We start from the raw sequence: 24201 nt of genomic DNA, 5'->3' as shown, positions 1-24201 counted from the left end.
CGGCTTTAAGCCCGTATCTTTTTTCTTTTGTCATGGATGCTCGTACTGGACATTAACAGAAGGATGCAACTTGGTGTATGTTTTTCACTTATGATATCATATCCTTCTTATGGATAAGACTAGAGAAAGAGTTCAAGAAAAACTTGAATTATGGAGATTTATTTTGGAGTCTAAAAGTCTTTATTTGAGTAGATTTAAAATTGAACGCATGAAATGTAATTTCAGTAGTGGTAGCTCTAGTGGAAGAGTTATAACTATAAGTGATACATTCATTAAAAAGTGTGAACGTTTTAGATATCTCGAGTCCATTGTTCAAAGTGATGGTGATATAGATAAGGATGTTATCAGTAGAATTCAAGTTGGTTGAAGTTGAGAAATGCACAGGGCCTATTGTGTGATAGAAAAGTACTCCTTACACTGAAAGGAAAATTTTATAAGATGGTGGTGGTGTGACCTGCTATGCTCTATGGCGCAGAATGTTGGTCTTTAAAAGAGAAGCAAAAAACAAAGTTAAGTGGTGTTGAGATGAGAATGCATAGCTGGATGAGTGACTCAACACTTTTGAGACAAAATGTGAAATGAATATATTAGTGATAGGGTTGGTGTAGCTCTAGTAGCAGACAAAGTTAGAGAGAATCGTCTTAGATGGTTTGGTCACATTAAACGTCGACCATCTGATGATCCGGGTAACAGAGTAAATGTTTTGGATTCGACTTATGTTAAGGCAGAGATTGACCTAAAAAAACTTGGGCATATTGTATAAAATATGATTTTAGTTTAATAGAATTCAATGAAAATATGACACTCAATAGGCACAATGGAGAAAAAGGATTCGTGTAGCCCACCCCACTTAGTCGGATAAAGACTTGTTGTTGTAATAGTTAAACACATTCCATCTCTCTTTATTATTATGTGTATGATTGCTCGGAAAAAATCAGCTCCTCCTGAGAGCCTCCTCAATACAAAAGAGAACTAGAGATTTTTTTCTTTTTAACGTAGATTATGTTTGTTTTAGCCATATTTTTATTAACGTTGGGCAAATTTTTATTTATTTATAAAGTTGAGGCTTCCTATGGCATAAGCTCACAAAGATAGTTATGGCTCTCGCTCACAGGAGAACAGTCTCGAATACGAAAGCTACTTAAACATGTATTTTATTCTCAAATTTTGGAGTTAGATGTGAATTTCATTACCCCCACTTCAAGAAAAATAACAGAAGTGCTAACCCAACATGAGTATGCATTCAATAAAAAAAGATCAAATTATCATCAAAATAATGTTTTTGGTTTACTGTAAATTTAAATCTAACTATAAAAAATTAAACAATCCACAAAAATACCCCTATTTTTATCATTGTACAAATGATAAATGAGTTTTATTTCCATTTTAATTAAAAAATTATATGTTAATTCAACAACAGTTTGGATAAAAATTCAATAATTCAAAATAAAAAATATAAAACTTACTGAAATAAGAATTGTTAAATTTAGTGTAAATCTAACTCCCGAAAAATTAGCCATGTCGATTTTATATAATAATTTAAAACATTATTGTATAAAAAATTAGCAAAAAAATAAAATACAAAATACAGAAAAAATTATTTGACCTCATCTAATTCACTTGAACCAAACACAAAATTAGGTTCTTTGCTCATTTTACCAAAGCAAACAGACAGAAAAAAACTGGGACTTGCAATAGAAAAAGGAGATCGTGATCTACTTCCACATATTGCCTTATCTCCCCATTTGAAACTGGTCCAGGATTCCAAGATGACGTGTAAAGATCGAGGAAGGGATTGAGGAAGCTGTGGGATGATAGCAAAGTGCAGAAAACTGAGATGCAAATAGGGATTTGGGAAGGAAACAAAGTGATAGTTGCTATTTTGTGGAACAAAACAGCGAGGAAGCAAAGCCGGCACTTGTACAATCGTGGACGGCTGCGGTCCTAGATGAAAACAACAAAAAAATGTCGTCAATGGAGGCTGTCCTGAAACAGCAAGACCATGTCGTGCGAGGTACAAAATCCAAGAATTATCCACCACATATTCTCCAATCAAGTTACAGGCACGCCACTTGAGAAGAGAAGAATTCAGCACTACTAAGATGAGAAGTCTAAGGGAATAACAAACTAGTACAAAATAACAAGAACAAGTTGTCCAAACAGTCCAAAGCAAACAATTATATAACATAAAGCACATAGCAACCCAAAATCAAATTAAACCAAACATGAAAAGAACCTGAGGGCCAGCAATCCACCCAAAGGGTGAATCTACCAGATTGGATCGTTCCCACATCTATCACAAACACTTCTGTGTCATTCTCCCCTAGTGAGAAGAACTTCTTTATCTTTGAAAGTTATTGAATCCTCGTAGTACTACGACAAATCAACAATATTAAATGAAACAAATATTATAATCTTTTGGCAGATCAATTTTATAAACATTATAATTAATCTTCTTGATGACTCTGAAAGAATCATCTTCTTTGTGCTTGAGCTTTCTAAATGAACATCGAAAAAATCACTCCTTCCTCGGTTTGATTCACACAAAGTCACCATGCTCGAAGACCATAGCATTTATGACTTGTTAGCCTATTTTTCATAGTATTCAACTTTGCAATTTCCATCCTGGCTTGCTCATGTAAGGTCTCAATTTTTCCGAATCTAGCCTCAGCATCAGCGCTATGATAAATTGCGAGGATTATTGACAATGGCGATTTTTTCCCTCACAAGCACAAGGGTGATTCAGCACCTCAAATTTTCAATCTATCTAAGAGCGGGTTGCTAAACTGAACTAAAACTTTGTATCAAACTTACTCCACTTCATAAAGCCTCCAAAAATTACTCACACGCCCATCTGAAATGATAGTCCTAGGCACACCATGTAGGTGAACCACCATCTGCAATACATCTCTCCAATGTGTGAAGAATTCATCATTTTGTAGAAAAGCATAAAGTGTGTCGTCTTGGAGAAGCGATCTACCACTACCCTAACAGAGCCATTATTTTGTTATCTCTAAGGCAAAACCACCACAAAGTTCATACGCATGCCCACCAAACATAGCTTTGCAACAGTAGCAGCATATAGATACTATATTTTGCTCTTTGGTCTTTGCAAAATAATATACCCGGCACTATCTGATATGTCTCACCATATCTCCTAACAGTTTGGGTCAAAGGAAATTCTCCTTTAGTAAGCAAAGAGTCTTATCCCAACCAAAATATATTATTACTCCCCCATTATGGCACTCCTATATGACAGCCCCCTGAGAAAATTCCTAAGAATGCACAACCTATTTTGGATGAAAATTTAATCATCAAATTTGTGATATTGTTCATAAAATCTCTCTGACAGGAACAGTACCCTGCACTATATATAAAGTCTCTCCGCATCTCGTACCAATTTGTGTTAACAGAAATTCACCTTTGGTCATACCCCAACGAAAATACTTATTTTCCCCTTACTATGTCACTCCTAAAGGATAGCCCCCGAGTAAACTCCAAAGAATGCACGTCCTATTTTATAAGAAAATATAATCATCAGGTATGTGATACTGCTCATAAGATCTCTCCTGAGAACAAGTTCAAATCTTTTGAAAATCCTCATTAATGGCGTAAAGATCATTTAAAAATTCAAAGCCAACTGTTGTAGACTAATTGGTAGAGATCAACAGATGATGTTATTCAACGCATCGACAATCTTATTTAAACTCTCAATTTTAATCTTAAGCGCCTACCAGAATGAGGAAATGAATTCCACCAAGGAGGAATGCCTAACCTTCAACCTCCTCTTACTTTTCAAGAATCTCAAGCCTTAGTGACGCGGGATGAGGGGCATCAATGATGTGGCAACAGCCACACGCGACTGTAGTCCTAGACTGAACATGTCCAGGTTTTGGGAGATCCAATCGGCCTTCCAAGCCCAATGAATTGTCTCCTAGAGAAGTGAGCCACTCCTTAGTTACCCTAGTTTTATAAGTATGTTCTTTTCGTTTTTTAGGTCAGTTTTTGGTGAGTTTCCATTGGGAAGATGTTGATGTTCCAACTTTTCTTTTCTAGGGGTGAATCCAACGACAATTGATGCTCCGATTGTATTCCATTCTAAAGCGGTGATCATCCTTGACTTTCCCTCCCTCCACTACCATTATCGTCATACCTATTGCAGCTACCCGAAAATAGCCCTCCTTGATTGTTTTTCTACTATCCACCTTTCCAGTCATATTCCCTGCCCTTTGTCTGTTGTTCCAGCTGCCCAAAACCATTTCCTTACCGCCACGCTGTTGTTCCAACCGCCAACGCCCCACTGTAGCCTTGGCTGCTTTCTAGTCATTCAACCCCACTTCCCTACCACCAAACCACTGCCCTAGCCCTCCTGCACCGCCAAATGAAGGGATCGTGCAATGCTGACGTGTGATATGATAAAGAAACAATTGCACGAAAATCGACGGAATGCAACTAACAGGAGTTCTACACCACTCTTGACCAAAATTCACGATCGAAGTCATGACATAAAGTAGTTTTATGCTGCTCGTGACCAAAACTAACGACCAGGATCTACAATCTACCAGAATCCATATTGCAAGAAGCCAGCAACAGGATTTCCCGATTGAAACCCGCGCACAAAAATTCGGATTGCAGCTTTCAGAGTTCTGCACGTTTTCCAATAATTAGGCACCAAACCACATAAATTCAGGGATCACGACGTCTAGAGTTCCGCACACGCTGAATCTGTGTACAAAAATTTTGAAACTTGCAATTCCAACGAAACGGAGTTCTGAAACATTACAGGGAGTAATTGCGATCAAGAAAGTAGATGATTCGGGGGAGAAAGTAGAAGAAAGGGTGAGCCAAATAAGGTTGGGAATGGAGGAGTGTTTCTCGTTCATGAATGAGAGATTGACAATTTTTGAATAAATGATGAAGAAGATCGTTGAGTCTCACACAAACCCGCCACCGCCTACAGTGGGATCAAGCAAAGAAATTAAAAGGAGACTCGAACGACAACAATTGGAAATAATAATGCAACATCCGAACAGTTGGAATGAGCATCAATAGGAGAAATGTGACGGCGTGCGATTCAGAGCAAGAGAAGATGAATTCGAAGAATTTCAGCCCAAAACATGGAACCATAGTGGATGGGACCCCAGTCGAGAGTTGCATTTAACAGCGTCATAGCCTCTTCTTAAAGTAGCTTTTCAGTCGGAAAGAGATTTAAGAGTGAATGAGGAAGAGTTAGCTGATTATGGGGCAAGCCAGACTTTAGGAAGAAGATAAATCAATATGGGTCAAGGAAGAGAACCCAAACCCCGCTCTCTGGGTGAAATGAACTTCGGCCAAAAAAATTAGGGAGTAAACATGCATAAAGAAATTAAAAATGTCGATCTTCGAAGGAAAATGCCTATGTTTGGGTTTATCGTGTGGATTGATACTTTGATGTTAATGGGCTGACAGACGAAGAAAAATTGATAGCGGCGGCTCTGTATTTCGAAGGAAAGACCTTGGCATGGTATCAATGGGGAGAACAACATCAGTCAACCCAAACAAAAGAAGAATTTAAGAATTGATTGTTGGAGCGCTTTAAAACCACATGGGAAGGGGATTTTACATGAGCATTTTTTTGTATTGGTTCGGAAGAATCCTCCAAGGGGTACAGGAAGATATTTGACGTGTTAGACGGTCGTTTGAGAGAGATATCAGAAGAAGTGCTGGAAGGAAACTTCATCAAAGGGTTGAAGCAAGAGATTCAAGCATCACTATGCCTACTGAGAACGCGAGGATTGAGAAAAACTACAGAATTAGCAAAGTTGATTGAAGATAAAATGCAATGAAGCGAGCTGATAGAAGTAGCATATGTGGAGCACCATAACAAACTACTACAACCACAACGATACCAAAAGCTTACACAATGAAAGTCTAAAGGGAAGCTCTACAGGACAAGAATAAGGGGGGTCAAAACTGGGGGCGACACACAAACTTCTTACAGATACAGATTCAGGAGAAGCATGACAAGGGACTATGTTTTTAGTGTAATGAAAATTTTTTTCAGGACACCATTGTAGCGATTGGACATTATAGATTCTTAAAGTGTCTGAAATGGGGGTAGGGGATGGAGAAACAAAGAAGATTGTGGTGAATTAGGGGGAACACCGTCATTTGGATGTGGCAGAAGTCTTATTGAACTCAGTGGTGGGATTAACACTGAACCACACTTTCAAACTTCAGAGGCAGATCGGAGAGCAGGACTTTGTTGTGCTGATGAAAATTGGAGCCACCAACAACTTCATCTCTACTCAAATAGCGAATCAATTTGATCTTGAGATAGTGGGCACAGAAAGTGTTAGAACTTATATTTGGAAATAATTTATTCTTGTGAAAAATTTCGATGAATAAATTATTTCCTTAGATTAGAAGTTATTTCATTTCCTATTTTATATTAATTTCCTTGGACTGGATTTATTTCATTCCCTATTTTAAACTTTCCTATTTTATATTGTTTTTTTTGTCTCCAAAATAATAAATATGAATTATTTAATTGGAGATGTTATGAGTTATATCTTTCCTTTCATTATATTTTTTTTATTGTATCTCCTATTTTAAGATTCATGTAAGGATTATTTATAACCCATTTCATATCAATGAATATCACACTTTAATTTGTATTATTCTAAATTTCAACGTAGTATTAAAGCTTAACTTCGTACCCTAGCCATCGATCCTCCTTCTAGATATGTCGGAACCCCTTCCTGCCATCTTTCGTGCGAGCAGAGAGGGGCACTCCTCTTAATATATGAAAAAGAGATTTTTCTTCTTCGCCATCTCTGCCCTTGTCAGCCCTAAAGGCGGCATCATCGTCGGCCTCACTGCATGCGGGTCACGATGCCCATCATCTCCACAGCCGCTAACCTGATGTAGGATTTCAAAGCTGGCCATCTTCTCTCTCTCTCTCTCCCTCTCTCTCTCTCTCTCTCTCCATCGATAGTTATTGTAGACTGCGAAGATATTTGTCTTATTGTGAGTTTCGATGAGATGTTGATCCACTTCATCCCGACAATATCGAGATGCTCGCCGACGTGCAAGGTTCATAAAGGCCCCCGATGGAGCTCCAGCGAATGTCACCGTCGTCGTCCCTCGCCTTGGAGGTCGCACATCTTTCATGGGGAGTCTCGGCGACAACGAGTTTGACCGCATGCTCGTAGCAATCCTCCACGAGAACGACGTCTCTAACGAAGGTGTTACTTTTGACGTCAATGCACGCACCACGCTAGCTTGTGTCACCATCCTTTCCAATGGCGAATGCGAGTTTATGTTCTATCGTAAACCTAACACTAATATGCTTCTTATGTCGATTGGGTTCAATCTCGACCTTATCTGCAGGGCGAAAGTCTTCCATTGCGGATCTATAAGTCTGATCACAGAGCCATGTAGGCCATCTCATTTAAAAGCCATGGAGGTTACCAAGGAAGCAGAAATTTTTCTCTTATAACCCAAACGTTCGGCCGCCATAGCGGCCTTCTGCAGCAAAGGCGAAGGAACAAGTTTTGGGCATCTGGGACCAAGCTGATGTCATTAAATTTAGTGACGTTGAGCTTGAATTATTAACTAGTAAGGATTCAATGGAAGATGAAATGGCTTTGTTTTTATGGCAGCCTACCTTGAAGCTTTTACTGGTCACCCTTGGCGAGAAGGGTTGCAAGAACTACACTAAAGATTTTCGAGTGGGTATGTTTCTTCTAGTTATGGTGCAGATGCAGGGTATGAAGGAGTTGTTTCTAGGCATATTGGTCAGTCTCTCAGTGCTGCAGTTGAAATTATCCTATTTGCGAAACTCAACTCGCAGCAAACCTCTTTCAAATGTCATGGTTTTTGGAGAAGAAATCAATTCATAGTGGAGAAAACATTGAGCCAACCAGCACTCTCAAATCCGTCTCAGCCATGAAATGCTTCAAATGTCATGGTTTTGGGCACATTATGTCTGATTGGCCAAGCGAAAGGACCATCTATTTCATTGGGTTGAAAGTAGTTGAAGAAATAGACAGTGAAATAGGAGAAAATGAAGACGTCAAAGAAGAGTATTGCCGGCAACAGACGAGCAAAAGATGCACAAGATTCAAGATGAGCCCATGAAAGAGACTCCAACAAAAATTTTTTAGTTGTTTTAAAAGGTAGTGACCTCTAGAAGCCGATACAAGACACCAAGCAACCCCACCTAAGAGGTTTTCAGGATTGTCTGAGTTACAACCTACCACCAAGGTCATCACTACATAAGGAGGTCCAACATGTCCTCATTTCAGATAGAGATGTAAATTTTCTGAGCAAATTTTGAAAGTCTTATGGCGTAAATTGAATACTAAGCTCTAATCCAATTCACCAATGCCCCACAAACAAATAGCCAAACTGGAGTGGTGAACCACAGTTGTGAGAATCTTCTTAAGTGTTTGGGGAAAGAATATTCAACAATGGGACCTAGGTCATTTCAAAGAAGAAAAATAAGTCTATCCTAGCCGGGGAGAACAATTCATAAGTCGAGGTCACGGGACGCATAACTTTAGTGATTTGTGATACGTGGAACTCCCGCGACAATGGGAATCACAATTTCGCTACAGTCTCGGGCCGTAAATGAGATCACCGAGCGCTAAATAGGAAAATTTCATATAGTTCACAAATTTAGCAAGGGTTAATACCTTTTCTAATTTATTTCCTATTCATTTGCTTCTAATTAGAATTTCTTTCTAACATGAGACTATATATAAGTTTTATTTATTTTTTTTTTTGTTTTGGACAATTCACCTAAATCACTCATACGCATGCAGTGCAGGTGCGCAAATGTTGACCCTATTCCAAAATAGGAAATGTGAAAAAACAACATGTAAAATACGAAAGAAAAGCATTTTTTGCTTTGATTTAAGTATTTTGAAGATTTTAACCTTTGTTTCTACCCTAAGGAGTGATGTACCATATCCCTTTTATAAGTGATGTGTTTATAGCTTGTGCAACAACAGGCGGTGAACCTCCTCAACCTTTGTACTACGCATTCCATTGTTTGCTTCGTTGTTTTCAGCCAAAAAAGCCACTGATCGAAAATGAGTCTACTATCCGTTAGCAGATTTCACCTCATACCCCTTCCAAATTCCATTGACCTCCCATATTCCCCTTCCCTCGTCACCCCGCAACCATCTCCCCGCTAAAACCGCTTCCTAAACACCTTATAGAAGCCCTGGAACGGTATCATGTACCTTAGTTCTTTTTACCATGACCTAGTTAAAAAATTAGCTCTTTTGTTTTAACACACTTTCCCTATGAATGTTGAAACCAATTGTCAAAGTTATGCAATTACCATGACATAGTGGCATTGGTTAATCTTCTCAAAAAACTTGGGCAAAGTCAAGGTAATATGGTTTTCCAAGGTCAAAAACACGAGGCTCCACCAAAAGGCTAGCTCAAGTGAAGAAGGGTTTAAAAAAAAATTATAACATTTATACATTTATTTTGATTATGAAGATTGTTTTTAAGGTTATGAGATGAAAAATATCACATTAAATTGTGCTTGTTAAAAAAATGAATTTTCATCTTTCATTGTATTTCGGGTTCAATAATTGAGTTAATTAATTTTTTTTAGAACAAGCAATTACAAAACAAAATTTCATTGCATAAATCCTAAAGATAATAAAAGTTTTGCTACTATTTATCCTTCTCTTTCAATTAGGTCATCTTGACTTCCTCTATATTCTTGGACTTATCCTCATCTTCAAGATTGATTACTCTAGAACTTTGGTTCTTAGAATTACAATTGATCATTTTACTTCCACGAGCTTTTTGTTTCTCTACCACTTCACGCACTTTCACATAATCTAATGTTAATTCACCATCATTAAAAACTAGCTTATCTTCAACATTTAAATTAATAAAAGTTGCTCACCTCACCAACTAGCATTTAAGACAAGGCGTTCTCCTATGCATGAATTGGCAATAGGGCTCTCAAATGTGTGTGAGGCATTATAATCTTGCTTCGCCACCCTCAAGTTGGTAAGCACCATATTCGATTTTTACAACATTAACAAAATTGCACCATTGATCGAAGTTTACCTCAGAAGAAAATAAAGAGAGGGTACAATAGGAGAAAGCAAGTAAAGGTAGATCATGAGAAAGATAGCAACATGATAAAATCTGAATATCCAAGTGCTAGTTTCAAATTTATGAGTTTAAGTGGACAAATAAGGTAGGGTTGGGAATTATGAAGTCTAGTGAAATTTTAGATGAGTATAATCTAACGAAATGATAAGAGTTATTATATACCGCACATACAAAACAATGAGCACTTTCATAGAAACTTTGAGGGTTATTCGATTGTAAACATTAGGATTTGTTGGGGGCAGCTTTGCCACTGTTTTACGTTTCAAATCACTACTGTACTTTTTTTTTTTTTTCAAAAATGTACCGGACATTTGTTTGCCTACTAGTTTTTTGTTGCTTTTCAACAAGAGCTATAGAGAGAAGCACTCCTTTTGAGAACCAAATCCGCTAAAACTACGTAAAGATAAAAATGCTATTGTCCGGCTTTTTCATACATGACACCACCTTTATAAAAACCGCTTTATAAAAAGGCTATCTTCCCCACAACAACTTTACACCACCTTTATAGAAACAGGCGGCCTTACCAAAGAGTTCCTTAGTAGGTATCAGAATGAATTAAAGCTAATCCTAGCAAACAGTACATTTGGAACATTGGTGTTTGCTAGCATAGAATTAATAGTATTTAAGGGAGATTTTAACGTAAATCAACCCAAATGCGAAAAACCATGAAATAAATCCGATAGTTTGCTAAATTCACTAAATCCGATTTTTAGTTGCATTTAACGATTTAGTGCACAAGAAAATTAAATCCTTACATAAGATGCCCAATACGCCAAATAGAAGTGAATTTAATCTTAGCCGAACATTATTATGGATTTACAGCATCCGGATTTGATAAATCCGGACTAAATGCTATTTAACTTAAATCCTAGTCCAGCCAAACACCCCCATAATCTGATAAATCCAGTTTTAAGACAATGGTTTTACAAAAATAAGCGTACTACAAGAAGTTTAAGCTTGGTAAAATGCAGTATTTACAAGGTAAACTGCAGAGGCATGACATAGAAACAAAAGAATTACCATCCGATTGCCCGCTCTCAGAAGCAACGGCAGCAGCTACAGTGGCATTCCCCTCGGAATTAACAGCAGGTGGTTTGGAAGCCTCCAAATCGATCGGTTTGGCGGCTTCCAGGGTTTTGTCGGTGAAGTCCGCGTGCCCCGTTCTCTTCGTGTGCAGATCGGACTCCTTTAAGAAAATGAAACCCCACAAAAATCCCACCATTAAAAACCCAATTTCCCAGTGTGTCAACGCGGGGAAAACGAAGAGAATGTTCATACTGTTTTGGACCTGCAGGGCTTTCCGCAGGTGTTGCAGATGAGATTGAGAACGGCCTCGGTAGATTCGGAGAAATTGGCATGAGATGTGAGATCCGCGTGCTCTTGCGCCTCCTCCACGCTCCGAAGAAGCGTGCCACAGTCGCCGCAGCGCAGCGAGAGACCCGCCACTGGAGAAGCCATTGAAGAAGAAGCGAGACAGACGAAAAAACTGAGCTATCGTGATCTCCCTTTCGATCGCAAGTCGCTTACCTCGGCTGGGGGGCGCTGTGTAATAGCCAAAGCCTCGAAGGGGAAAGGGATTGGTTCAAGCAAGGAATATAAGGAATATGGTAGAGAGATAAATAATGATAATTGGCACAAGTAACTTTAAGGGAAAACTATATACTATGTTGAAAGGATTTGTTCATGTGTAATATCTAAATCTTACTAGCACCAAAAAAAGACATAGATGTGAAAATAAATTGAAATGACATAAAATCTATTAAATATTTAAGATGCAAAAAATACAATATAGGAATGTCTATGCAACTAAAAAAAAAAAAAGTTAAAAGGTTTGAGCTAGAGAAGAAAAGGAGAAATAGAAAATACATTCTTGTGGAAAAGAGAGAAGTCCAAAGATAGAGGTTTTGAAGAAGAAAAGAATTCCCGAAGCTCTCCAGAATATCACAAATTTATAGAGAGATTTCGAGTGTCAAGCGTAAACAATATATAGATAAGGAAATATATGACATGAGGTGTGTACCCTAAATGCAAAATTGGGACAAAAATATAGTGAGTAGCTAGCTGTATCAGCAGTTGTAATTGGTAGTAGGTACTTAATAACTCGCACTCGCAATTGCCCTCAACTATTCATATAAGTAGCTAGCACTTGACAACTCACACTCACGCAATACTTAGTAGTTGGCAATTCTTACTAGGAAATTGATGTTTTTGTAAGATGACTTGATTGTTGTGCCTAGTAGCTCGTAATTGATAATTGATACTCGGTAGCTTGTATTTGATAGTATATACTTATCAGTTAATACTCAATAGTCGTTGTCTGCTTTAGTGATATAAATTTGGTTCTTTGATTATTCTTAATATTTTGAAGGCAATCATAAAAAGGTACAGAGTAAAAAAAAATCACTATTTAATAGGGAAGCTTATGCATTGCTTGTCTCTATGAAATAAATTTGAATCTTTATTCTCAACTTAGTTATGTAATTAGCATGCATGAACATTAATTTGAGCATTTCATAATGAGAACTTATCATTTGCTTGAATGGAGACTTGCGCTATACATGGTGATCTGTAGTATATGTAAATATTAAAAATGAATAAAAATATAAGTATTCTTACTAAGATGAATTCTAATCGTTCCATATTTCCTTTATCTACTGAGCTAATCGGAGCTATTAAGAAAATGTTAATGGTGCCAAGTCGATTTTTAAAGGCTATTTAATAATCATAGTACATAATTTGTTAAGTCATGAATGCCAAGTGTAGAATGCAACTATCAAATTGGAAAGAGTAATTATCAAATATAGAATATAATCAATTGATTAGTGAATAATATTACTAAATTGAGGATGTCATTAGTGAATTGCATGATATCATATGCTATTGACAAATTGATGAATATTATATCTCAAATACAAAATATATGGAAAATTACTCAGCAAAACAAATTTTGAGATGTAAGAGCAAGTTAATCCAATACATAAATTCTAAGACGGGTATGCCTATTTGATTTAATAATTCCATTTATTAGTTTTATGTATCATGTTATTTACACAAATCTTACCCTTAGTCCTTTTTTTTTCTCGTCTACTCATGAAAGTCTTAGTCGCCTTTAATGAACCATATGTTTGTGTGGCCTTCATGGAGAGTTGTCATTTAGACTTGTCAGAGAGGGGACTTGTGCAATACTCATTAAATTTGGAGAGAGTTAGACTTTAGTTTGAAGCTTGTTTGAAAAAAGTCAAATGAGGTTAGCAATTTTGATGCTTATGGTTTGATGTCAAGTGGTAAGATTTATTGAGTGAAAAAATTAGTATGTCATTTTTATTGAAAAGTTAACTTTTTTTTGTTGGTATGATTTAAAAAGCTAGGTGATTTGCATTTCAGTCTCAATGAACTTTTTTTTGATTCCCCAATGTCACTGGTGAGCTCATTATATTCAACGAGTAATGCTCACATAACAGATTTTCTTTATATTTTATTCATTTGTGTTCTTTTTATAAAAGATTTTTATATGGACTTTGCCAAAAATATAAATATAATAAAACAAATGAGAGTGAGTATGAGGAATTCTCTACTTTTTACATCAATGGACACCTTATTATGTTTGAGTTTTGGGTTAGTTGAGCAATCTGAATAAATCTGATAGTATTAGTTGATATCTTATAAATCAAAATCCTTAGTTTTTCTACAAATATAAGTAGATGGCTTGTGTTATAATGCTTTTGAGTTAGCCCATATAAGTCATACTAACCTGATCTTCTATGATGAGATCTCTTCTAGCAAGTTCTCTTGTTAGATTATGCAACCCTCCATAAATTTTGCTTATAATTTCATATTCAAGGTATATCTCCAAGCTTACTGCACTTAGAATGATGTTGAATTCAAATGTATTTGTAGTATACCCAAATCTTACTTGAGCCAAGAGAGATAAAGGGGGGAAGAAAATGGAGGAAGAAAGGATATATTTCACTAATTATATTAGATCCAAAAAATTAAGAATAGAAACTACCATCCAATAAAAAAGAAAGGAACAAAGGCTTGAGCTAGATGAGAAAAACATGAAGATATAGTAATAGACATCCTCTAAGGGCAGTCCTTAGAGAGATTTAAAAAAAAAACTAATAAAGCGTATGAACAAAATCTTTAAATTATGTTCAAGATATGATCTAAGCCATCTAACTGATCCTATGTTGCTCCACTGCACCCTTTGCTCAAGCAACTTGATCAAGTGACACGAATAGTTTGTTTGCTTTAGATAGTTAACTATTGTTATTCAATCAAGATAGTTCGACCAAGCACATACGACAAATTTAACAACAAATCCTCCAACCTAATTAGAGAGACTTCACTAACTTGCCTTAAGGTCGAATATGTTGCCATGGCGTTACCCAAGATAAAACATTAGAATTAAAGCATTTGTGAAGGGGACAATTATTTAGGCAAGGCATTACAAAAAAAAATATAACTCACATTTAGGAAAAGGACAAAAAAAGAGATATGTTGTTTTTTTTAATATTTATATATAATCAATATAATACTTATAACATATGGGGAAATCCATCTTTAAATAAAAGTTGGTGAGTAACGAAATAGAAAATTGATCACAAGATATTGAAAAAGATACTAATTTCTAACCATCAACACAAACCGACCCCCCTTGCCTGCACACCACCATACACTCTCTCTCTTTTATTTAGTTTGGGAATTCAATGACTCAAATAAAAATATAAGTTACACAAGGAGTACAATCAAGCATAAAACAAGTCTTAAATAATATGGAGTGCACCAAAAATTTATAGTGCAATAAATTGATAAGTTGAGGAGTAGATGATGGAAATGATAAAGAAAACTAGAGTATTTGTCAATAGTACCATTTAGTATACAAATGTCATCTTCTTCTTCATAATAAATGGGGCAACAACTGAGATTATTTGTCATTGGGACTAGAAGAATCTTGTTGTCGACTTTGATAGGAAAATACAAAACATGCTATAGAGAGATTTAAGATTCTATTTTTGAAACCTTGCGAAAGTAGGTCTAATACTGCTAACCAAATTATCTCATTCAAGTTCGTAGTATGTTTAATCTGAATAAACAATGTATTGAAGTATCAGTTATTCTTCATGATTTTTAAGCATTCAACACTCTGGTGGTTCGTTAACTTGTCATAGAGGGTAATTACCTTATTTGTTGAGTTCAAACCTATGTTCATTTTGTAATTTGTTAGTGTGTAGAAGCCATAGAAGAGCTCTAAAATTTTATTATGAATTCTCTATAAGCTAGGGGAGGCCTTTAAGGGCCTTTCCTTTTTCTCTTCCAAAGAACTGCGTTAAGAATTAGAGATCGTGAATAGTTGAATAGGTAGTACTTGCTACATTCACCCAATGACTTAGAGAGTATCTTTTATCCTATATTCTCAAGTTGTAATCGGTGAAGACCCGAGTTGAGTTATTAAAGCAAGCCACAAATCATATATCCCACTGCAAATATAATTCATTGCTTGACGCGTATTAGACGAAGCACCGAGGACCACATCTTCTAAAGATAAATTTTATCCAAGTCAACCGAGAAAAAATTGCCTCACAAGGGTGAGACCAAACTTTGAAAAGCCTTGACCTTCCCCTTTTTAGGAGCGTTGAGCTCGATCCATTGAAGAAGAACTTAATATAAAGTGTGGCAAATTGTTTGTCGGATAGAAATGAGGTCACCTCCTTATTCATCATTTGCCTTTCTTGACTCCATTAAGAGTCTCTATTGTTGAAGTAGTTGGGGCCATCCAAAATAAATGTTACTTATCAAAACTAGCACTCATGAATGTTAAAAGCCACTACATGACCTAAAGACATACTTTGTACCATTGAGACCACAACTATAACACCGATAAATGCCATAACTTGAGGAACCTAATCGGAGAAGTGAACCTGATAAAAAAAACATTAACAATCCATCTTGTTAAAGACAAAAAAATTGAAATTTATTATGCTTATTTCAAAATTACAATTTCTTATCTTTATTGAATGAATAAAAAAATTACATTCATCATATTAAAGTTTTTAATTTGAAAATTTACTATAGTGCATTCTTTTATTTACAGTGCAAAGATTAAAATATATAATTGATTAATTATATATATATATATATTTTTATTTCGCACGACGGTAATATTATTTTTCATTAATATGAAAATTATGGATACCTTGTTCCAAATAATTCTTTAAATTTTTCACATAATAAAACTCTAATAATCATCAAATATATTTGCTTTTTGGATTTCCTGTTCATCCAAGGGGCCTTTTATTTTGCTGAAAAATAAATCAAAACTAAAAAATAAGATAAGGTAATGACCTCATAATTAGACATTTTCTCACACCTATAAAATGATAATAATAATAATAATAATAATAATAATAATAATAATAATAATAATAGTTAAATAAACGCAATTAACTTATAATATTTTTTTAGTTATACAAAAAATGAATATATATAATATTTGATTTGAAACAATATAATTCAACATAAACCCAACAACAATTAGAGAGACCAACAACGATTAGAGGGAATTGTCTTAGATGATTTGTATCAGGTTAAGAGTATATACGTTTAATTTAACTTATATTAAGAAAGACAGATAGACCTAAAAAGACTTAGCCTGTTATAAAAAAAATGATATTAATCTATTAAAAATTAAATGAAAATATAAAACTCAATAGGACATAATAGAGAAAAATGATTCATATTGCCCGACCTACTTGTGGGATAGATGATTTTTGTTGTTGTATAAAACCAACAATGACATCAGGTGAACTATTATATTTACAATAAATTTCAAATTCTTCTTAATTATGCTAACGAAAGTGCGAGCTGCTGTAAATTCTCTCCTGTAAGAGCAACCACATTCAAATTTTGATGATTAAAACCCATGAAATCTCATGCATCTTGAACGAAAAACCATCCTGGTGCAACTCAGTTCACTCAAACAATAACAACACAGATTGAACTTGCTAAAATCTGATAAAATTAAACTGCATTTATACCACCCAATTCCTATGTATTTACATATCTGACAGCTAAACTTTGATCTTTTACTTTTATACCACCCAAATCATTCATATCACATCAAAAATACCACCAATTTAACTTTAAAAAAGTTAAACACACTTTTTCTTGCATACGTAAGGTGATATGTATGTAAAAATTGAAGCATAGGTGTTAGATATGTAAATACATGAAAAATTAGCGGCATGTATGTAAATCTTCCTAAAATGAAACTACAGATGATTAGAAGTTTAACTATCTTTGAGATAGTAATTCCAGATAACGGCTAGCAAACCAACTAGAATGATTTTAGATAGTAGTTTAGGTCCTAAAATAGATGAAGATGTTGATAATGGTGAAGGAGGTTCTGGTGCTTTGCCTTTTAGTTTTGAAGCCAACTTGGATAAGAGCTGAGGAATTAGCCCAGGCTTCTCTGAAGCTGCAGAAGAGAGAGAGAGAGAGAGTTGATTATGTTTGCTGTTGACAAATATACCGAATAAGTAAATTTTGATAGAAGGAAAGGTTTTGCTTCTCATGGATTATACAGGTAAGTGTGACAGAGATATCAGTAGCCCGCAAAGCCATGCTGAGCACTAGAAAAATTGATATTCCATTTTCCTTGGTCGAGAAAAGTTTCGACATGAGATATTTGGTAAAATCTACAATCAAACTTTCATGCGTAGTTTGCTGATATTTGATTTTTTTTACTACATTATATGTATTTTAATTAACAGAATACATCTCATGGGTCATAACGAAAGTACAAATAACATTTCTCAGCTGATAAAATACAATGCTTCTAGGCCAACAACATCGAAACATCCTTTATCATACAAATATAGCAACAAAAAACAACAAGAAGCCTTTATCCCACTACGTGAACCCTCTTTCTCCATTGAGTCCTATTGAGAGCAATATTTTCATTTAATTCTAATAAATTAAGATCATTTTTTATACAATATGCCAAAGTTTTTCTAGGTCTACCTTTACCTTTCTTAACACAAGTGGAATCTAAAACATATAGTCTCAAACCGGATCAACTGATCATCAATGTTTAAAGTGACCAAACCATCTAAGGCGACTCTCTCTAATTATGTCTGCCACTGGAGCTACAACCCTATCACGAATATATTCATTTCACATTTTGTCTCTAAGTGTCACGCCACTCATCCACCTAAGCATTCTCATCTCATCAACACTTAATTTTCTTCTATGCTTCTCTTTTAAAAGCCAACATTCTGTGTCATAAAGCTTTGCAGGTCTCACGACCATCTTATAAAATTTTCATTTTTAAGTTTAAGCAATACTTCTCTATCACACAATTGGACTGCTGCATTCCTACAACTTGAATTCTACTAATAACAACATCCCCATCTATATCACCATCACTTTGAACAACAGACCAGAGATATCTAAAGCGTTCACACCTTTTAATGCTTTGATCACTCATAGATACAACTCTACCACTAAAGCTACTACTACTAAAATTACATTCCATATACTAAGTTTTAGTCCTACTCAAATGAAGGCCTTTAGACTCCAATGCAGACCTCCATAATTCATTATTTTCCTGAACTCTTTCTTTAGTCTTATTCACAAGAAGGATACCATCAGCGAAAAGCACACACCAAGGTACATCCTCCAGTAAATGTCCAATAAGAGCATTCGTAACTCAAACAAAAAGACATGGGCTTAAAGCCGATCCCTTCTCTACTCCTTCCATTCTCTACCACCATCCACACCCTTAGTTGTCGCCGTGTCTTCCAGCCTTCACCCACTTCTTTCTACCTCGTCGGAAGGTCAAACCCTCGCCGATCACCAACACCATCACCTCAAGATTCCCCCCTATTTTAATTATTTGTGTCATGTCTGCTGCTATTTCTGATTTATGGGTGTCGTGCTGTTATATTTTTACTTTCAAGTGTGTTGATTGTAAGCTCTAGTTGCTTTAAGTGATAATATTTGTTTTTCTATTATGGTTTGAGTTAGCTCTGGTATCATTTGGTTACATAACTGGCCTAATCGTAGTCCTATCCTAGGGTTTTCTAGCATCCGTCTTACCCCTCCACAAAAATTTTTCTTTCTCATTTCCAAACCATAGTTAAAAGTTTGACCTAACCCTAATTTTCCCTTGCTGATTTTCAAAATTAGCAATCCTAAATCAATTTTTACAATTTTTACACCCTCTTTCACCCTCACTCTAAACTCTAGCCATACTACCAAAGAGAAACATGCTTGAGTTTACCTAAGAAGAGATACAACGAGAGAGCCATCGACTTCAGCAAAGGCTTGCGGACATTAATGATGAAACCCAACAGAAGATTGCTCTCGACCGTGATCTGGAGAGTATAAGGGGAGAACAAGATAATCCGAAATGAAGCTAGAGACACAACATTAGTTCCTACCATCTTACTATAGAAAGAGCGTTCAAACCCTAGCTTCAAAAGTGGAAAGACTACATCACTGCGCGACCACCACATCTTACTGCAGAGTTCAATCTCAAGATCTTATAGCCAGAGAACACCCAGTTAGAAGAAAAACTGATTCAGAGTGGAGAACAGGTGAAACAAATCCGCATCCCTAAATCTGTCACAGTGATAAGTGTAGCAACTTGAAAGGGCCACAGATTTGGGCACAACGAATCAGATTGCACAACCAAGAGAGTGATCACTTTCAACGATCAGAGAACAATTGAAAAAATAAACAGTGATCCGGAAAAAGATGAAGACTTTAGAGGGGGTCTCAATTTTTAGCAACGAGGAAGTGACACTATCGATTCCAATTGACCCCAAAAAAGAAATTCTAATGGAGGTAACAATAGTGTTCCAGAATATAGTGACTCTGATGTAATGAACGTTCTTGCAAAGTACAAGATTGTGGTGCATCAAGCTAGCCGTTTGCAGGTGTTGAGAAGAACATCAACATGACTGACCTTAAATGTCCAAAGGGGCTATAAGTTTGAAGAGCCGATATTAGACACATAACAAACCCAAATAGGAGAAATTCAAACTTTCCAGATCTATAAAATCATCCCTAAGTTGCCCCTGTTGAGGAAGGTCCCATATGTCAGAAATGAAACTCTGTGGTGCCATGTCGAGAAGATTCTAGGGAGTTATTTAGATGTTAGATTCAGTTAAGAATAGTACCCATCATCAGATGTCTAAACATAAGGGATGAACCCCAACTTTGAAATTTGTTTCAGAAGCCCGACGGGGAAGGAAATTCTTCAATGAGATCTAGGTACTATTAGTAAAGAAAATGTCTCTCTTGAGCTATTGGTACTTAGAATGGTGCAACCTGACATAAATTTCATCCAAGAATTAATTCCTCCTTACATAATTTTTTATCAGATACACTTGGATAAGTATGAGAGTATGAAAAGCCAATCACAGATTTGATGGTTCGAGACTTGGTTCGTGAGGATACTCATCCACATACAATTCCAGTTACGATTGTGCCAAAACAGAATGGATGCTTATTATAGCAAGATGTACTTTGAAATGTCAATGCCAACAAAATTGACTTACCGGGAGATTACAATATTTCTGCCACCTTCAATTTGGTCAACCTTAAGCCATATGGTGAGGGCATAGAAACTTCAACGGATGAGATCGAAGATCTCCCCAACCCCAGGAGATTGACGCGAAGCTCACTGCGGATGTTGTACTGTAGTTGCTATAGTATTGCGAAATTTCAAAATCGAGGGAGATGGATCGAAACAATCCTAATTTCCTTATGCTTTCATTCCTATTATTTTCCATTGCTTTTTATTCCTTTCCTATATATGTGTTGTATTAAGGTTTGAAATTTAATTTTCAGTGTGAGTTAGAATAGATAGTCGTCGACATCCGTTTCTCCGCTGTATCCAAAGATTTGAGCGGTGCTCCAATTTTGTCTTCGCAAAGTGGTGTTTATTTTCCCTATCCCTTTTCACATCCTCCACACTTCACTCTTGACAGCCCTCAATTGTTGTAGTTGCCCCAAATGACCGCACCTTGTAATTTCCCCAATTCAGACACCTATCCTTGCTGCCGCCACCCTAGACAGTCGTCCTCTTTTTGTTCTGCAGTTCTGCACATATCTTGTCGCTTCCGCCAACATCCCCCCTTGTTGCAGCCGCTCAGAAACATTTTCCTGCTATTTTCTGCTGTCCCATCCACCCAACCATCCATTCCTCTCCTTCCAGCTTGCTGTTGTCTGCAGTTCTGCACATATCCTGTCGCTTCCGCCAACATCCCCCCATTGTTGCAGCCGCTCAGAAACAACATTTTCCTGCTATTTTTTGTTGTCCCATCCACCCAGCCATCCATTCCTCTCCTTCCAGCTTGCTGCCCTTGCAGAAACTCCCTTTCCATCTCATCATCCACACTTTTTGCTATCGCAGCGCCTTCCAACCCTCACCCACTCCTTGCTATCTCGTTAAAGTGCCAAACCCTCGTCGATCACCACCACCACCTTGAGATTCCACTCTAATATGATTATTTGTGTCGTGTTTACTGCTATTTTTGATTTTCGAGTGTCGAGTTGATATATTTTTCCTTTCAAGTGTTTTGATTGCAACAACTTAGTTGCTTCAAGTAATAATATCAGTTTTTCTATTATGATTTGGGTTAACTATAGTATCATAGGGTATCGTAGAAAAACAACGAAATAAATGTAATTATATTTGTTTACACTTAAGACACTTGTATATTATTAGATAGTGTTAAAGAATACTTAAACACTATATATATAAACACATTTGATGTGATGATAATCTATAAGAGCATGTGTTTAAATCACTTATATTCATAATCATAAGCATTTGATACTCTTTGAAACTTTAGGTTATATACATGTACATAATTCACTTTTATCGTTCATACTGTATATCCCATTTCGTTTGACATTTATTATTTAACAAATAGTTATTATTTACTGAGTTTGATTTGTCAAGTTCAATCGTTGATATTTTTATATAACAGGTTCCTCTCAGCCACTTGTAGGATCGGCCCGACAAGATCAAACTTTCTAATTCAAGATTTCTAGTTAGTATTTCCAATTTTGCATTATTTAATGTATTTTCTCTTTTGGATTTTGAGTGATAGTTTTTTACGGTCATTTCAGTTTTACTTCAGCAAGTGCTGCTTTTCATTCCATTGTAACAGTTGAACTCCTATTTATGGAATAAAATATCTTTCATTATTTCTTTCTATTATTATTTGCATATCAATTTTTCTTTACGAATACAAAATATGTTAAATTCATTTCATCATGTCCTGCATTGCCAAAGTAAGCCTTCCAGATCTGGGATGTGACATCAAAATATTTTGACTATTTATATGGGTTAATTTTAATCCCAAAATCTATAAAGTGTCAAATTAGTCTGCAAACTCTATTAATATGATAACGGGGGCTGAAATAGTCGTCCTACCCAGATTCTTTAAACACCCATTAAAAGAGTTTGGGGACTAAATTCACTTTTTTTTTAGACTCCGGGACCAAAATAACCCCCTATAAAGTGAGAGCGGATCATTTTGACACTTTCCTCATATTGCTATAATACAAAAAATTAGCAAGTAAATTCCTACCTAGTAAAAAAAGGATTTATGAGAATTTATGGAATGTGCACTGTAAAAGCTTCTAGAGTTGAAGTTATAGTCTAGAAAAATTTCCTCCATGACATGATATAACAAATGGAGGTGCTCTCACTTAGATATAATAGTTAACAGGAAAATATCCAAAAATTGAGCAATTTTTCAAAATAAGAAAATACCTTTACTTCTTGATAATCTCCCTTCTTCGCCAACCCTTCTTCGCAAAACATTAAGCATTGATCCAAAATATAATGCTAAAACTGTACAAGTAAATGTGATGACATTATAAGGCATGCTAAAATCAGGAGTTGTTAATGGTACAAGTAATACTTCTGTATACGTTTGGACAGGATTTCCCTCCTGCAAAATATATGAAAATAAAAAGGTTAAATAACCAACATTTGTAGAAGTATATCAAGAATTATTACCTTCGCTTTATAAAGTGAAGAAAAGGATTCAAATATTCCTCAACAATTTAAAAAAAAAACTCCTTAACATAGTTTAAATTTCATGGTAACTTTTCTAATAAAAAAGCTGCAGAAAATATATTATGAATAAACTCAGTAGTATTAAATACTGCGATCAAATAGCATGAGTTCATGATACCTGAAACTTGGATAGAAGAGTGGACTGGTAATGCATCAACTCATCTAACTGATAGCTTCTGCCACAACGAAAGTCAGGAAAAGAAACTAAAGCAGATGGAATGTCAAAGCCCTGATTGGCGTCAGGAGGATATTCATCAATGTGTAAGAATCCCTACAATAGTAATGCAATAGAAACTTTTTGGCAAAAGAACGAATGGTCATATCTAATTAAATCTTCAAACTTTAGATTAAAGCATAAGCAAAGATAGGACGTAATATCTATAGGAGAATATAATATAAGATGGATAGAAAGATATTGCTCAATAGTATGAGAAAGGACAAGCGACAAAAAAAAAAAAAAAAAGAAAAAGATTTATATACAACCACTCAATTCCTATGTATTTGCATATCTAACACCCAAACTTCAATTTTTACATAGATGCCACCTTATCTATGCATGAAAATGTGTATTTCACTTTTTAAAAGTTAAAATGATGCTTCTTTTTATGTGATAAGAAAAGATTAGGTGGCATACATGTAAAAAGAAAAGTTTAGGTGTTATGTATGTAAAAACAAATGAATAGGGTGGAATGTATGTAAATGCCCCGAAAAAATAAATGTGTGTGTGTGTGCATCATGGCATCGAAAAAAATCAGCTAGCCAATTCTCTGTTAATGTCAGAAAATTTACAGCATTTGATTGATGAACTAGAACATGATGTAAAAAAGAAGTAAATCTCTAAAATCAATGGATTGAATGCTAGTTAGCATGAAACATTTTACAATTTTCAATTTATTCTGGTATAATATCGAAAAGTCCCATAAGTGATGTTATTAAGCTACCTATATGATCCCTTCAATAGCCACCGCTCT

At 35.6% G+C, this 24201-nt stretch overlaps 2 protein-coding genes and 1 pseudogene across 3 annotated transcripts in view; 1 reads left to right on the top strand and 2 right to left on the bottom strand.

Annotated features, from left to right (window-relative positions):
* LOC110021032 (UBX domain-containing protein 6) overlaps positions 1-11717 on the bottom strand; it is a 52862-nt gene extending 41145 nt beyond the window's left edge. Inside the window, exons 1-2 of the mRNA XM_020719354.1 lie at positions 11407-11717; positions 11149-11314 (exon numbers count right to left, since the gene is read on the bottom strand). Of these exons, the coding sequence (XP_020575013.1) occupies positions 11149-11314; positions 11407-11586 (346 nt within the window). The 5' untranslated portion in view covers positions 11587-11717. The remainder of the gene's footprint in view (positions 1-11148; positions 11315-11406) is intronic.
* On the top strand, positions 3825-8121 carry LOC110021035 (annotated as a pseudogene).
* A 5158-nt stretch (positions 11718-16875) lies between the features above and the next one.
* The window catches only part of LOC110021033 (GPI transamidase component PIG-T), a 13310-nt gene continuing 5984 nt past the window's right edge, over positions 16876-24201 (bottom strand). The window contains exons 3-6 of one of the 2 annotated variants that reach the window (XM_020719356.1): positions 24005-24009; positions 23349-23503; positions 22922-23102; positions 16876-17605 (exon numbers count right to left, since the gene is read on the bottom strand). In XM_020719356.1, coding sequence (XP_020575015.1) covers positions 17418-17605; positions 22922-23102; positions 23349-23503; positions 24005-24009 — 529 coding nt within the window. In that variant the 3' untranslated portion in view covers positions 16876-17417. The remainder of the gene's footprint in view (positions 17606-22921; positions 23103-23348; positions 23504-24004; positions 24010-24201) is intronic. The other variant, XM_020719355.1, reaches the window with a different exon arrangement.

This window comes from Phalaenopsis equestris, unplaced genomic scaffold, assembly GCF_001263595.1.
Source record: "Phalaenopsis equestris unplaced genomic scaffold, ASM126359v1 Scaffold000117, whole genome shotgun sequence".
In the NCBI taxonomy this organism is placed as follows: Eukaryota; Viridiplantae; Streptophyta; class Magnoliopsida; order Asparagales; family Orchidaceae; genus Phalaenopsis; species Phalaenopsis equestris.
This window is presented reverse-complemented; position numbering and strand designations above follow the sequence as displayed.